General features: G+C 47.2%; 1 protein-coding gene across 8 annotated transcripts in view; it reads right to left on the bottom strand.

Annotated features, from left to right (window-relative positions):
- The window catches only part of ASTN2 (astrotactin 2), an 836776-nt gene that overhangs the window by 361592 nt on the left and 457504 nt on the right, over nt 1-17680 (bottom strand). For all 8 annotated transcript variants that reach the window (XM_073225555.1, XM_073225566.1, XM_073225572.1 and 5 more), the window contains exon 11: nt 5424-5574. In XM_073225555.1, coding sequence (XP_073081656.1) covers nt 5424-5574 — 151 coding nt within the window. The remainder of the gene's footprint in view (nt 1-5423; nt 5575-17680) is intronic.

Below are 17680 nucleotides of genomic sequence, written 5' to 3'. Positions count from 1 at the left end.
TTGATACCCCAGCTGAGTTCCACAGAGCCAAGATCAACTATAGGCTGTTCCAGCCCCAGCACCAGACAGGTAAGTGAAGGGGTCCCCTTGGAAGCAAATCTTCTAGCCCCCGACACCCACCTGTCGTGAGTCAGAGACAATTCACCCAGCTGGGTCCTTCCCATATTCCTGAACCTCGAAGTTGTGACCAAAACAAAACAGTTGTTTTAAGGCCCTGAGTTCTGGGGTGGTTTGTTATGCAGTAACAGATAATAATTGGAACAGCAAAGAGGATCTGTGACCTGACACTGCAAAAGCACTGAGGAGGATGGATTTTGATCACAGGATTGTCTGGGGTTGAGTCCATCAAAAGGCCCCCTTCCTGAGCTGGGAAAACAGGGATAACGCGAAGAAAGAGCATGAGCGGAATGCTTCAGGGGGCAGCAGCTGCTCAGAGATGGCGCAAATATGCTCCACACAATATCATGATTAAGTGCTTACAGTTTTCTTTGGTTTTGTCCTCTATCTTGATTAACATTTTTCAGTGTTTATACTGCCACACAGAATAAACAGAGCCATAGCTTACTTTTCAAACTGCACCTTCCTGACATCATTACTCTTATCAGATTTGTACCATACCTAATAGATAACAATTTTTTACTCTTTAGCACACTGAAGGGGAACACAAGGCTCCCTCCCTTTCCTGATACTTCCCCCATCCCTGGTCACAGGTGAAGGTATCCCTGGAAGTAACTGAACATCAAAATAACAGGATAAATCTCTATCAAATACTGTCCGGATCACCCTCCCTCTACACATTATTGTTCATTCTGTATCAGTTTTCTATTCCGCTGTTGGAACAAATTACCATGAACTTGGTGGCTTAAAATCATTCATTTGTCGTCTTACAGTCTGTGGGTTAGAGGTCCAACAAAGGTCTCACTGGGCTAAATTCAAGGTGCTGGCTGGTTCCGTTCCCTTCTGACAGCTCAAGGGGGGAATTCATTTCCTTGCCTTTTCGACTTCTAGAGACTTTCTTAGCTTGTCTTTCTCTCCCGCCATGTGCAAAGCTAGCTGGGTTGCACCCCTGACCTCCTCTGCTGGCTCCCTCTTCCACATCCAAGGACTCTGTGATTATATTGGACTTGCCCTGATGACTCAGGACAATCTTCCTTTTGTAAAAGTCACCTTATTAGCAACCTTAATTCCACATGTGAATTTAGTTCCCCCTTTGAACCTAAGGTAACACACCCTCAGGTTTCAGGCATCAGGTCGTGGGCATCCTTGTGGAGTGACCATTCTGCCCTACCACACGCCCTATGATCCTCCCCAGTTTGGGCAGCTGCCAACTCGAGGACCACATTACCCCAGGGGAAGACTGCTCAGCAGAACCAGAAGGCCAAGCAAAATGAGCTTTCTTCATTGTTCTTTCTTTTTTTTTTCTTTGAGAGGAGAGGTTAGAAATTGAGGCCTAGATAGAAGGTAAAATAGTAATCAAAGAATGGAAGCATCTGTGATGTGTTAGGGGATTGCCAGGCCTCCTTCCACACTTCCAGGAAAGATCATTTGCATCGGAGGAAAAGGAATGTTGGAAATCAAACTGGATGTCCTTAAAAGAGACCTGGGCTCTCTTCCCACCAGGCTCGTTACTTGGGATGGTTGAAGAGGATGGGGCTGGAGCAAGTCAGATGCGTTTGAGGGATCTGAAGGCAAGGAGGGTCTCTGCCTCATTTGCCAGAGGGCATGTGGCATCCGGAAGCACGGCTGAGCACTCTTCCTTGGCATGAAAGCAGCCAGCTACAAATGATTCACGGTCTGCCTAGATCCAATCCTCATGCCCTCGGGTGGTGCAGGAGAGCTGCTGGACGTCCCTCATGCCCTCACTGGGGTGGGAAAGCTATGTGACAGGCGACCCAGCTGTCTTCAAATGACTTCAAGGTGGATGAAGCCAACATGGCAGCAGAAGCCAGGATAGACCATGCGCTTATAAATCATGTGGGAACTGAGGGGTCCTGGAATATACCAGAAAGGAAAGAGAGTGATGGACAGATGAAATAGCAAGTGCTAGAATTAATAGGTAATGATTCCCCCATGCCTTAGGCAGACATTAGCCCCCTTGAACTTAGATGTTCAGAAACAGGCCAGGAACAGAAAACCTGAACTGACTAGAATCAAGTTTCCATTACCAGTGGGTGGAGCATAACAGAAATGAAACTCATTTATTGAAACACAGAAAATCAAATATGCTGTGGTGCTGAATTTTTGGGGCCCCATATATCATATCCATTACATAAAAAGTCAATAACTGTGGTTTCATCATTCACACACTAAAGGACCACTTTGTAAGTCCCAAATCATTTCCAGTTATGTTGACTTTTCAAAAAACTTACGAGATCAAAAGCTATTGCCCCATTTTGAAAGATTAAGAAACTGAGGCCACTGAGGACAATGTTGACTCAAAAACTCACCAGTGACCAAGTCAGAGCTTAGCATGATTCACTCAGACCAGACTAAGAGCCTTCATTCCAAGGTACTGTGCTACCACATCCTCTCGGCTCCATAGGAGAGCAAACCAAAATGGGTCTGGCATGAGGAACACGATTAAGCCATGTTCTTGGGCCTCCATCCTGCCCCCTTGTGGTGAGACCTTGGAATATCACCCTGCTTCCCGTATAATGAGGGAACCTACTTCGGCTTTGTTGTGAAGGTGAGTTATTATTGGACATAGACATGCCTTGAGAACTCTAAAATGTTCTAAAAATGTAAGGCATTATTATTTTTTCTTTTGCCAGATAGAGCTTTTTAGAAGAGGGGTTCTAAGAAAAAGTTTCTTTGCAGGCATGATGTGGAATCTACACAGAAATGGGTGAGATATTAAATTTCAGTGTAGAAGTGGGTATTACCCTGTCTATCCTGAAGGCACGGAGGAGAGTTTAAGTCCGTCAAGCGCTTAAGTTGTAGCTTTCACGTTAGATCCTTAATCTGGAAAGGAAAGTCCTTGACAACCTCATCAGGCTGTTGAAATTTTCTCTTCACCTCCAGGGAATGAATGCTCTTTCTCTTTTCATTTTCCTAGTTTATTTTAACGAGAGGGGAAAAAGAGATGATTCCTGCCTAGAAACACACACACACACACACACACACACACACACACACACACACACACACACACACACACACACACACACACACACACACACACACACACACACCCTTCTGGTTTCTGAGGTTTCATTCTCTGGAACTTCTGTCATCAAGGGCAAGGAGCTTAATTAGTTCAGGAAAGAGAACAGATAGAAAAGGGAACTGAGACAACTTAATCCTTTCAGAAATGCCAGCCACATGTTTTGGAGGCCACACAGATGCTGTGGGACGTCCTTTTGAGTTGTTTGGCCACTGCCTAGCTCTAGGACTTGGGGGAATCTTCTTCTCCATCCCTGAGCCTCAGTGTTGTAATATGCAGAATGAAGGGTGATGTTGCGACACTCTGAAACAAACAGCTGCTGATGCACACCCACCTAGTATCTACAACTTCTTTTCCTATTGCAAGCACCCTACTTTTCTTTGAGAGTCTATGCCTTGTGCCAACTCATTACCAGGAATTTTAGGAGCAGCTGCTACTTGGCCCAAGCCCCAGGTATGACTGGTGCTGGGATGAGCCTAATCCTTCCTCCTGACCACTGTGATCGGTACAGAGATGGGCATGAGAGCCAAGTAGGACCAAAGAGATGGAATCCTGTGACTTTATTTGGAGGAACTAGAAAGAGATGTTCTTGTCCTGCAGGACTCACTAAAGGGGGACAGTGTGGTGGGCCAGAGCATGGCACAGTGCTTAGAAAAGCAGAACTAAGAAGAGAGGGATCGCAACGACACTGTTTGAGTCCCCCAGTCCTATTGTGACTAGACTTCCATTTGAGCAATATATTTCTTCTTTTTGCCTAAACCAGTCTGAGTTGAGGTTCTGTCACTTACAATCCTAAGAACTCTAATCAATAAAATCTCTAATTGCCCAACCACCTCTGAAGATATGTTGATATTTCAGTCTAAAACACAACTTCATTGCATCACCTCATTCTCTAAAGCTTCTTTTTTGTACTGGTCTCCTGGCAAACTAAGAGCCAATTATGTATTCTCCTTCCTTTGGTCTCTTCCAGAGAGCCTAGCCCAGAGCAGGAATTGCCATCCCAGACCTCTTTGTCCCTCCCTCTCTCCCTTCCTCCCTTCCTTATTTACTGAGATGGGTACTAATGGGGTGCTGAGTTAAATCAATAGATGCTCTGGGTTCCTCCTCAGCTTACTGGGTGAGATCAACTTGAAAAAAGTCAGTTTGTGTTATCAATCATCACAGGTGACGGATGTGAGTACAGGAAAACATAAGCATGATCCTTTGAAGAGCATGGTACTTCTGCAAATGGGGGATGGGAAAGACTTCTTAAAGGAGATGGATCTGGAAAGAGGGCCACTCGTTTGCTACATGGGCCGGGGGAGCAATCCATGCTGGCAAAAGAATGGTGGGAATAAAGTCTCTGAGGCATTAAACAGGTAAGTATGTTCAGAGAACTACATCTAATTCGCCCCACTAGCTACACTGTAGAGTGAAGTTCAGTGATGGACACATTAGAAAGGGCCACATCAAGAAGGCACTGAATGCCAGACCAAGGGGTTCAGCCTATAGGGCAATGTTTCCCACATGTCTGCCCCCATCCCACACAAATTCCAAGACATTACTGCCCCCATCCCACACATATACGCACTCATTAAATGGTTACAAATTCAGGTTTCTGGGACCCAACGCCCTCTACAGAATCAAAGTTACTGGTGTGGAACACTAGATTTTAAACAAGCACCCTAGGTGATTCCTATAAAACAAATCATGCAGTTTGTAACAATTTTCTACAGGCAACAAAGATCTCCACATTATCTTCTGTGCCCTTATCCCACAAGATATGCTAAAGCTCCAGGCAAACAAGGCCACCATCTCCCATCCATGCCTTTGCCTGGACAGAAGAGCTTGCCATCTGCACTCTTTTCCCCATAAGTTAACTCATCTTTTGAGGTCAGTTCCAACACCAAATTTCCCAGAAAGCCTACAAACTTCAGGTCTCAGCAGAAACTTTCTCTGCTGGACATGGTGCCGGCATGCTCCCCGCTGTGTTCACAGAACTAAGGCATGTCCTATCTCACACCCAAGTGCACCATAAGTTTCCTGAAGTCAGGAGCTCCCGAGGACCTATTATCTATTGGGCACTAAAGAGTTAAGACCTCATCTCATTCGTCCAACAATTCCATGAGATAAGTTTAATTATTCTACTTTACAGATGAGGAAATCAAGGCAGCCTGGGGTGCCAGAGGCCACAGAGGCAGGAGCTATGAGCAGTGGGATCCCCTTTGGCCACGTCTCCTATACAAGGAGGGACCTCAGCAAGGAGCTTTGCATCACTCACCACACATCCCGAGGAGTCCACCTGGCGGTCAGACACACACTTGAAGTTTCTCGTGCAGCCCCCATTGTTCCGAGAGCAGTCGCGGACTGGCCCAAAGGAGGACAGCAGGTCATTGATGGTTTCAAAGTATGTGGACAGCATCGCTTCTTCCCTTTGAAAGAAAGAGCATGGTTAAACCCCAGGGACATATGTATCATTAGGATTTAAACAATTTAAATACGCATCCATTACACTTGACATCATTATGTTTGTAATCAAGAATATGATACAAGTACATATTTAAAATGAAAAGAAAAAAATTCAATAGGTCTGTCATCATATGACATGATGTATATCTACCTATGATAAAGGGGAATGTACTTGGAACTTTGATCCCTTTATTTCATTAATCCTTATAATTTTGGAAGGTAGGCATGAGATTTCCATTTTACCAGTAAACGAACTATGGCTCAGAACGGTGAAGTGTCCTGCGGAAGGCCATCCAGTTTGTATTGTGGAAGAATTGAAGTTTCTGTCCAAGTTCCATCAGAGTCCAAAGAGAAAGATCTTCCCGCTACACAACTCTGAACTTGAAATGGTATGTTTCTACAGATTCCAGACCTCTCCATAGCAACTCTGCAAAATGGGCACATTGCTATCATTCTGACTTTGTGGATATAAACTGAAACTCTAAAGGGTGTGGGATTTGCCCAAGTTACACAGCCTACAGACAGCAGAACCAACACATTGGATTCTAGGCCAATATATCACATCTCCCAAATGAGGCTCCCGAGGGATAAACCTGGACTAGATACCATAATCCATGGATCTGCTAAGATTCTATTTGATGAGAGATACAGACAGAAGTTTTGAGATGCTGTTTTCTGAAGAAAGGGCTCCAAATAAGGAATATCAGCAATGGAACCTCTATGATGCCCACAATTGCTGAAGATACTAAAGTGGCACCACAGGCAGTGATAAGGGGCACCACATTATTCCATGATAGATGACTCAGAGAACAGAAAACTGTGAAAGAAGGACTTTTCCTGGATATTCCCTTGGTGCAGGAAGTGGCCAGTAAACACTACTGGTCATGTCTCTGTACCATCCTTTACCCCTTCTCCATTCTTTCCATCCTCTGGCTTGCAGCTCCAGATGGATAAGTCTGCTGGCTTATTTCCTTTCTCCATGCTTACCTGCTCTGTTCCACCTTTTATACTTACAGCTAGTGAACTTGGTAAAATCCCAGCTCTGACAGACACCCCAGTGATCAATAGGTCTCCATTCTTTAGAGAAGAAAATCTAATTTAGTTTTTCCTTGGCATTCAAGGTCCTTCATAATCGTTTCCTACCTACCCGCCTACCTATACGTACTCTGTCTTCATATCCTCTATCTGCTGGTCACAGGCCCCTTCTCATTCCCTAAACAGGCCATCTGAAGTCAGGTTTCCTGAAAAAAGGCTCTGAAACAGAGAGTTGCATATGGCAGGCTTATAGAGGAGGCCTTTTGGGGGATATTCATAGGAAGTGAGTAAGGTAGGACTGGGCAAGGGAGAGGCTGACTTCCAGTGTGATTAATGCCATGTGGCTCTGAAGCCTCAGTCGGTCCTGAGGGGAGCTCTGGAGCTGGCATAGCCCTTTAGGGATGCCCTGAATGGAGGCAAGGGGTCCAGTCCTCTGCACCACACATCAGCCTGCCACTGGCTAAGGGCTGCCATCTGGAAGGGGGCTTCCTTCGATGAGACAGTTGTTTGTGGCTGGAGTCAATGCCCAGTGAGGGACACAGCCGTGTGCCATCAGGCACTATCTGGGAGATGGGTAGGTCAGCCTTGGAGAGGGGATACTAGTCTGACCCTCATCTCTCTGAATCTTAGTCCTGCTCTTCTATCTGGGATGCTCCTCTCTACCTTTTCTCCCTGACAATGTCGAGAATCCTTCAGAACTATTCAAATTCATTCATTATTCATTCATCCATTCGTTCACATATTGCATCTGCTTAGTGAGTGCTTCATAGGTACCAGGCACTATTTTAGGCCCTAGGGATGCAGCAGTGACACTGGGCAGTCCTTACCTCCCAAGAATGGATTATGACTCCTTTGTGAAAGCTCTCTACTTCCCTCAAACAGAAATAATTCCTTTACCCTTCCAGTTCATTGTGTAAATCTGTTATCTTATTGATCTTAATCATCAGCTCTTCAGTTCCCCAGAGAGTTTTTGAGGGAAGGGCTCAAAACTTACACACCCCTTTCTAGCCTCCAGCACAGGGTCTGGTAAGAACTTGTGCAAGTAAATATTTTCAAAAGGAAACAAAGAAAACACCAGAAGGCCTGGGTGAAGTCTCCATCAATGAGTAGTTTTATCAAAAGTCTCTCCAACAGTCCACTCCCCTGCCCACCCCGGCCTCCGGGTTCCCACCGCAAATCCTTCAGGCTCACAGCTGTAGTATGGGGACAAATGAGAAGATGCAAGGAGGTGCCGGATTATCCCTCACTTCCTAACTTGGTGCACGTGAGATAAGGGTGACAGGTGGACAGGGGAAGAGAATTAACAGTTCCTAGCTGAAAGCTCTGGGCGGTTTGCCACTTTTGAATCATGAAAGGAGCAAGAATCCTGGGAAGAGATTAAGGCTATTAAAATATTAATATCCTTAGCAGGAGGAGGAGAAGGAAGTGAGAGGATGAGAAAAAGACAGAGGAAGAGATCATCTGAGAAAGCATGAGAGCAAGAAAAGAGATAAACATGTACAGAAAACACTAGAAAGAAAGAAGAGAAACTGAGAGGCAAAAACACGGAAGATAGATGAATGGGTGGATGAATGGATGGGTGGACAGAGACAGGCGCATAGATATGGATGGACAGATGGGCAAACAGAGAAAGACGCAGAGGAGAGTTACTAGGAAATTAAAAGAGAGGAAGTTGGAGGCCAAGAAAGCATAAGGAATGAGGCAAAATGAAGAACAAGATTAGGAGAAAAAGAAACAGGAGCAGGAAACGCAGAAATTCACAAAGGAAAACACATCAAGGTAACAACGAATGTATACAGAGGAGAGGGGGAGAGGGCGAGGGGGAGGGGATAGAGTCAGAAAGAGAATGCAAGTGAAGAAAAAGACTGTGTGAGTGGACAGGAGACAGGCGAGCCGAGACAGAGAAACAAAGGGAGAGAAGAGAAAAACAAGCAAAACCTGTCACCTTCCCGCGGGGCCTGGAGACAGCTCCGGCTGTACAAATAAGCAGGCTGCTAGCTTTTAAGAGGATTGATTCAGCATAAACACCAGTTACATGAAGGAACGTTATTTAAAACACAAAGGCCTGACACAGGGGCTGTAACTGAGTCTGGAGTGACTGTGTCAGGCTGGGAAAATGAGGAGTCTCGTCGCAAGGCAGAGAAGGGGCTCCAGGCAGGTGCTGGCATTTTCTTCACTCAGGTCTCAGTCCGTCATCCCAGGGGCTGGGCCCAGGATTCGGGGTCTGCTGGAGCTTAGAGCTGCCCCAATAGCAGGGGCAGAGGGAGCAAGGGAAAAGCAACTGGGAGTGGAGGTGCGCTGGGGTGACAGGGAGATCCCGGTGGGAGCCCCAGCTTCTCCAGGAATCGCCATCAGCACCACCACCACCACCACCGTGTCGGAGGCCCGGAGCACCCGCTCTGCACAGAGAACTGCGCTGGCCTCCTTTCCTGTGCTGTCTCCTCTGACTGTCACCATAGCCCTGGTGAGGTGTATATACACGTTTACTCGCATTGTGCAAGTGGAGAAACTGGGTCGTGGTGAGTTATGTCGCTTGTCCTGGTTCGCTCGGGTCTGAAGCTGTGAGGCCAGGGCAGCATGCAAGTGCGCCTGACGTCCGACCCTGAGCGGCTCCATGCCACGTTTCTGATTCCCAACTTGCTTTGCGCCCCAGGGCAAGTCAGAGATCTCCTAACAGAAAAGCCCAGAGAAATCTGTACCCAGCCGCTCTGTATCTTAAGAGGAGGAAGAACTGGAGGGGCGGAGCCTGTGCGCCCTTTGCAAACCTCGGCCTCCTGCCCATGCGCACGCCACACAGCCTCACCCGCGCTGGCATAAAGAGGGGGACATGCAGTGCCTTGGTTGCCTGGTGATGCTATAACAAGCAGCACAAACTGGGGGCCGTAAAACAGCGGACACTTACGCTGTCCCAGTTCTGGAGGATGGAAGTCCCAGTCACGGTGTCAGTAGGGCCAGCCTGCCTCTGTAGGCCCTGGGGGACAATCCTCCCTTGCCTCCTCAGAGCTTCCCGCGGCTCTCGGCAGCCCTTAGCTCTCCTTGGCTTGTAGCTCCTCACTCTAGTCTCAGCCTCCATGGGCACATGGCTCTCTTCCTTGTGTCTGTCTGCATGTCTTTTTTACAATGACACCACTCACTGGATTTGGCACCAATCCTAATCTGTTCTCACCTTATCTTAATTACATTGGCAAAGACCCTATATCTACACAAGGTTATATTCTGAGGTTCTGGGTACTCGTGAATCTTGGGGGGACACTCGAGCCACTACTCCTGGCTCAGAGGGGTGTCCTCAAGCTCACACAGGACAGAGCCAGGACTAGAACACCCTGTTGCCTGGCTCTTCCTCCAGTGCTCCTAACGCCACACCAGCTTTTCCAATTCCAGGCACTGCAGTATTCACAGGCCTGTAAAGTCTTAGAAAAAGGACCATAATAAAGCCACTTCTCCTTCATCTGAGAGGAGAAAAGACCAACATTAGTTAAGTACCTAACACACCCCAGGCAGAACAGGGTTTGGCAAACTTTTCTATATAGGAATCAAAGAAAATGTCTTAGGCTTTGTAAATCATACAGTCTCTGTCCTAATGACTCAATTCTGCTTTTATAGTGCACAAGCAGCCATGGAGAATATGCAATGATAATATGCCAAATGCAATTAATGAGCATGGCTATGTTTCAATAAAACTGTATTTACAGCAAGACACTGCAGGCTACACGGCTATTTCCTGTTTTACATGGGAAAACCCTGCAAGTCGGTGTTGGATTTAGGATATGCACCCAGGTCTGTCCAACTCCAGAACCCACATTCTTCTTCCTATATGAAATTTCTTCTGAACCTCAGTATTCCCATCTGTAAAATGAGAATAGCACATGTAGGATTCTTATGAGAATGTGATAACATGATGCATATAAATGTGTTTTCCAAACTCTACAACTCAATGTGAATCTATTCTTCATTCATTCATTCAGCAAACAGTTGTGTGCCTACTGCATGCCAGTTGCTGAACTGATATTCTTAAGACTTTCCTTTGTCTTTGTTTCTGTACCTACTAAGTCCAGATGCTGTCCAAGATGTTTTCCATGTACCTTTCCAGCTCTGGCATCCTTATTCTTTTTTCCCCCCACCCTGATAATACTCGTTTCAGAACTGAGTCAGCCATACCCCACCAGGCTGAGTGTGGCTGTCATCCCCTCCCCACCTGACTGCGCAAGTGTAGATGCATCACCTGGGGTCCACTGGCCGACTCAGCTGAGCCCCATAGAGGGTGAGCATTAGGCAGTGCAGCTGGGAACAGATGCTGACGTGGCCTGCTGTTAATAAACACTAGGAAAGGTCTGTGTCACTCATAGAGAGGTGTGAATGGATGACTCAGGGCCAGGCAGTGACAAGCCCCCCATGGGTACAGGCTAATCATTCTCTGATAACAGGCAGCCTTGTGTCCTGAGCTCCATGGCAGGGAGGGGGAGGGAGGGAGTACAGCTGCTTGATGGGGATCAAGCTGCCCTCCTGCCTTGGGATTTAGGGAGCCTTGACTCCCAGCAGCATGAGCAGCAACGTAGAATAGTGGATATGAGACAGGTTGGTCTCCCAGGTCCACTCACTAGAAGGTGGCCTTGGGCAATTCCCTGAAACTCTGAGCCTCCATATTCTTATTGAAAAATGAGGATGTTAATACCTTAGCTGACAGAGTTAGCATGTGAAATAAATTAGATAATATATGTAAAATGTCCCTTACACAGGAAGTACCCAATAACTGGTAGCCATTGGTGCCATGTGAGTGTCCCTCACATTTGCAAGAACTGTGACTTGAGAATGTAAGAGAAGGAGAGGAGGACCTGGGCCCTCATGTTGTCCCTTTACTCATTTAATCGTTTTCTTTGTTGCCTAATTTCTTTTGGGTCCTGGGCTGGTTTCTGGGAGGCATAGGAATAGATGTGGCAAAGCGTGTGCTAGGCAGGCAGAAAAACAAATAAAAAGTTAGCCTAGCTACGTAACTGGGACCCTCGGACCATAAAGAAGAGCACCCCTCCCTCAAGTCAGACCTTGGACATGGAGGGCCCACAGGAATTAACCAAATAAAGGAGGGTGGTACGGGACAAGAGTATTCTAGGCAGAGGAAACAGAATTATCTTAAGGCCTCAAAGTCGGTGAGGGTATACCCTGATTGGAGGAACTTCAGTCAATGCCAGGAGACAGGAGTGCTGAGCAAAGGTGGAGAGTGGCCAAGGACAGGCAGCACGGGATGCCAGGAGGCAAGCTAGACAAGGTTTTGTGTGCTAGGCCCAAGTGATTCTGGACTTCACGCTGCGAACTATGGCTGGCCACTAAACTGTTCTAAAAGTAGACCCTGCTTTGATGTAGATGAATGACATTGATTAGTATTTTATAAAAATCATGATGGCAATAAAAACAACAATAATAGTTAAAGCTTATAGATCATAATATGCTTGAAATGTTTCAAGTATTATATGTATCAATGTACTTAATCCTCATAAAAACACAATGATATAAAACATATGACCATCTTTTATAGAAGTGGAGCATTCTATAGAGGAAACTGAGGCACCATGTGGAAGATTAAGGCTGTTTTGAGACCAGCTGAAGATAACATAGGTAGTGTTAGGAGAGTGGTGGGCATATGGCACCTGCTTTATCAAGATGAGTTGGTAAAAGGCTTCCAGGCAGGGGTGAGTGGGCATAAGCCACAGGGCGGCAGATTTGGGCTTTTCTAAAGTCAGAGCGATTGAGCAATGGGGACACCATCCCCCAAGGTCCCGCTGGGGGCCACAGAAGGGATGCACACTGAGGAGGGATGGCCATTTTCCGGGATTGTGGTGGAGGAGAATCAAGCCACCCAGGAGGGCTGTAAATATCATGGTGATAGTGACACTGGCTGATACTACTGAGAATTTAAGACGTGTGAACTTGGACTTAATGTGGATTATCTCATTAATGTTTGCCATAGCCCTATGAGACAGTGCCATTCTTACCCCCATTTTGTTGGTTAAAAAGGAAATGCACACACGACAGACAGGGCCTGGTGCTTCTGAGGGGCTTGCCCCACGTCAGGCAGTCATAGCAGAGCCAGGGTCTCTGCTCCAGCGTGTCTGGCTCCCATCCCGACAGGATCCTGCCTACTTCCTTAAGATCCCCTCCCACCTGGGGAGTCTGAGACTGATGTCGTAGCTGACACTTACCATTTCCCCTCCTCCGGCAATTATGGTGTGCACTAATTTAGGTCAAGAACACATACCGCTGTGCAGAGTGGTCTCACAGCTTCCTGTGACTGTCTGTATCTTTGAGTAGCTTGCAAGCTTCCTGTGTGTTGAGGTTCTGCCTCCCTCACTTTCCCCAGAGTGTTGGGTGTACTGCAGCTGTTCACTGAATAAGCATAGGCAGAAGGAAGAAGAGGGACAAATGAGGCCCACCAGCTGTGAGGCCTTGGGGACAAAAGGAAAATGACTGTGAGTGTCTGTTGGCCTTCTGTGAAATGGGGACAATACTATTCAGCTCACAGGGCTGTGGTCAGGAGCCATGAGATAAAAGATGAAAAATGCCCTCATCATCACCGGCCCAAACAAGGGCCTCCATAAAGGGCTGCTGTTAATTTGGAAATACATTTGTTCATTTCACAAATATTTACCCAGCACTCACAGTGGGGGCTGGAGGTTAGGTATACACGAAGAGCAACACAGACAAGGGCTTTGTTCTCCTGGACTTACAGTCCTGCTAATGGAATATAGTTGCTGGTCTCTATATCCCTGTCTCTATGTCTACGGCTACACCTGTATCTACAATCACAAACTATGGAACAGGGTTCTGTGACAGCACAGGGCAGAGGGGCCAATCTAATCTAGGGAGTTGGGCATCAGGGTTGGGGAAAGCACATTTTCCTGCAGAGTGTCAGGCCCTGAAGCACACCAGCCAGTGGCCTGGGGACATTCTGTCCCACCTGGCTTTCCCCGGGAGTGACCAGAGAATGTGTGGACCACCCCTCTCCCTTCCCAACATACACACCATGACTGTGGAATCCATCTGATCTCTGAGGCCATTATTCCTTGGCAAAAAACCATCACCTCCTCCCTGTCCTTGTTCTGATTGCTCAGAGAAATTCTTCTCACCCACCCCACTTCTCCTGACCCTTGCAAATCCACCATCATATTAAAAAGGAACCATTCTAAAAAAAAAAGGTTCAGTGACAAAAGCGGAGGCCTGAGGATTATTTATTCATGAAATACCCACACAGAGTCATTGAGACATTGAGAGGTCCTCACAGCTCTCACTTCAGAGAGCAGCTCATTAGGATGGGCTCCAGAGGTGGGAGGGCCCGGGGCTCTCGGGAGCAGCTGCTCAGAAAGCCCAGCTGGGAGTGTGCCTGCTGCCCAGGGAGGCGGGGGACCCTGGGGATGTGGGATGGCAGGGGGTGCTGCCTGAAGCCGGGAGAAGCCACCATCCCAGGGCCAACTTGGCTGGGACCCCAAGCAGGAGGAGTGCCCGCTGGAGACCCCGGGGGTGAGATGGGGGTCCAGCTGGGCCTCGCTCTGCTGTATGTCCCCAGATGACCCTCTACCCTCCCTGGGCTACAGGTTCTGCACTTACACAATGATACCGGCTCAGATTTCTAACATTATGTGGCTTCCCAAGAAAAAAAAGGAAGAAATGAAAGAATTGGGGGGGTGGGGAGGATATCTACTGTTTTCAACATTTTGCATTTAAGGAAATCAAGAGACTTACACAATCAGCAGGCAAATCAAAGATATAATCATGCTACCATGAAGCAGCTTTTGGCTCAAACCCAGGCTCTGCCACTTATTAGCTCAGAAAACTTAAACAACTCATTCAGCCTCTCTGAGCCTCAGTTTTCCTCATGCATAAATAACAGATAATAACACCTGAGTCATAGGTCACCATGAGGATTACACGAGGCAATAAAAGTTCCATGAATGGAGGGGCTCTGATATGCTCACTACAGTCTGGTCACTGGAACATTGCACAGGCGCCTACATTTTTACTGGACTGATGAACGAATGAACAAATGAGTAACTGAATAAATGCAAAGTGATGTGAACCGCCCCACTGATACACTAGCTTTTATTGTTCTGGTTGTAGTTACTAACAGAAGTCTGCTTTCATTCACCCTAAAAAGTATCCAAGCATGGAGAACAGAGGTTCTAAACTTAGCGCCCAGGACCCCTCTGTCAGTTGCAGAAGCCAATGGGCCACATTTTAAAATGCGTAAAATCAAATGCAAAATGTATTACCAAAGAAACCACTTACCAAAACATTTTTTTAAAGCCAACTATAATATAATATTACATATGCTTCTTCATTGACGCATTAAAAGGTCTAGTAACAGAGGGAATAATGACCGCAAATTGGAACTGGTGATGAGCATGAACTACATTTTAAGACATCTGCAACAAATGGAAGAGGATATAAAACTACATGTGATTTCTATTAGGAACAGACTCACAGGTGCTGTTAGCATACCTGTGTCTGTAACAGAAGGAAAAGCTAAATTTCAATGTGAGGTTGGCACAAGTAAAAATGTGTTACTCTGTGTGTTATTTCAAGGACCTCCAGCATGGACCCCAGGACGAGAGTCTCTTACTGGGCTGACACTTGGGGGGAGAAAGCTTCTCCCTGCATATCTGTGGGTCTGGGAATAGAACCAGAATCTTGCGTGTAGATAAGAAGAGACAGGAAATTAAAACTCCACTACCATCAAAACCAAATCATTCCTACTTGGAGGGGCACATGCAGTGTAGTGAAAGAAAAACAGCCTATGGCTTCAGAAAACAATTTTTGAAAGCTCTCATGGCTGTGCCCTCACACAAGTGACCTCCATCTGAGCTACTGTTGTTTTCATCAGCAGATGCATCCTTGCTAAGTTTCCTCACGGGGTGGCTGGGAGACTGGGTGAAATAAATGAGGCAGAGTAGCTTTATGCAAAGATGCAAATGCTAGCCTTTCTCTGTCTTCAGTCTGTTCCTTCTAGGGTGATGCAAGTTTATTGCAGCCGTCCATGCTTAGGGCTGCCCAGTGTACTGTGGTGAGGATACATTTCTGTATTGCTTAGCACCTACTGGGTACCAGGCCATCTGCTAGATATGCAGCCCTCAGAGGTGCCCAGATAAAGCTCCACCCTCAAGAAATACACAGGCTTGGGCCAGAGGCAATAAGATATAATATGAAGCAGAGGGAACACTTATAGCACAGACACATAAACAAACACGAGGTCCCCAAAAGGGAGCAATGGATTCTTCCTGGGCTGATCGGTAAAGACCTCCTGGAGGTGGTAGCAATACATCAGGTCTTGAAGGAAGATGAGGACAGTGAGGGGAAGGAAGATGGGTAGGGAAGGAAGAGGAAAGGAGGAGAAAGGCAGGACAAGTGTTAGAGGAAGGCACAAAGAGAGTCACTAAAATGTGGAGGGGAAGGAGGAGGTCAGTGCTGGGGAGATAGTCAGATAGCCCATGATTAAAGGAGAGGGACAGGCGGGGGGCCACGACGTTCAGGAGGCTCTGGTGAATGTGTCTTCTAGACGACTTTCTTGTGCAATCTCAGAAGGCAGATCAGTACCCCATTTTACAGATAGAAAACCGAGGTTCAGTGTATGAAGCCATGTACACCCCCCTGGTACCTTAAAAGTAGAGCCGTCACAGGAATCTGACTGTGCTCTAAAGTCCACATTCTCCCCAGGAGGGTGGGACTAAATGTGTAGAAGACTGTGCTCCTGGGAATTCCACCCCAAGTCAGAATCAGGAACCAAAAAGCTTTAGAACAGGACTTTGGCTGTCAGGGAAGTGCTGCTTTTTCCCTGGCCTTGAACATTCTCTCTCTTCCTTCTGGGCTCCTGGCAGTTGCAGCCACCAGCCTGTAGGGGGCGCCTGGGCAAGAGTGAACACAGAGGTGTGCAGTCACAGTAGTGACTCTTGCCTGCCCTCCACACAGCTGTCACCCTACAGCCAGGCTGACTTGGGCCCAAAGAGCTTCTTTCCTGGCCGCTTCACCCCACCCTGCCAGTAGTTTCTGCACCTGGCTCCCAGCCAGGCTGGCTGGTCTCTGCCACTGCTGGCAGGAGGTTCCCAGGGCCAGCCCAGGGGTGGGGGTGAGCCAGTTCCCACCTCCCTCCCAGGGGACAGGCCAATGGCCTGTAGTGAATCCTACAGCACAGACTTGCTGGCTATTGCTAGGACAGGCAAATGCATCTCTGGGAAGTGTTTGGAGTACTGGGGACAGGCAGCAACTTTGTCTTCCAACCTCACAAGCTTCTCCTTAGCCAGAGCACGTCAGACACTCTGCTGACAAATCCCGTTGTCTCTGAAGGCTTAATTCATTCATCCCACCCAAATTACTCATGCTCTCTGGGGCCTCCCTGAATGCTGAGCATGCTTTTAATTACTAATAACAGAGTGATAGCCAAGGCACTGGGTTCTCTACCTGCACTATTGCCTACAATCCTCTCAGCAGCCCTGTAAGAGCGGCATTTGCAGTCCCACTCTATAGAGATGCAGAAACTGAGCCTGACGGAGGTGCAGAGGTTTGCTTCAGGTCACAGAACTCATCAGTTTCAAACTCAGCCCTAGCTGACTTCATTTTTAATTTCCAAGCCTTCCTACCACGGATTGCAAACATTTCAGGAGCTGTTTAATGGTCTTCCTCCTCCATGAGTAACCCACCAGGTGGCCCAGATCTTGGCCTGGAGAAGGGGCTGGTAGATATTTGGGCAGGAAATGAAGGAGGAAGGCAAGGGGGGCTTCAGGAGAGATAGGACGGGAGAAGCAGCGGCAGATTTTATTTTCCCCACTGGCCTGTGACTTCCCGCAGGCAGGACTCTGCCCCTGCAGGACCTGGTACAGTGACATTTAATAGGGAGGTGGCACAGTTTTACTTGAATGTTTAAATGAATGGATGGATGTGTAAATAAACAACATGAGAATTCATTGAGGGAAAGAGAAAAGAATGGAGCCACTGGCCCCTTTCCCTAGTAAATTGGTCTCTAAATAAATCTGAGCTTTCACGAGCCCAAGGCCC

The sequence above is a fragment of the Manis javanica genome, chromosome 2 (assembly GCF_040802235.1).
Source record: "Manis javanica isolate MJ-LG chromosome 2, MJ_LKY, whole genome shotgun sequence".
NCBI lineage: Eukaryota > Metazoa > Chordata > Mammalia > Pholidota > Manidae > Manis > Manis javanica.
Note: the sequence above shows the minus strand (reverse complement) of the source record. Positions and strands in the feature narration are given on the sequence as shown.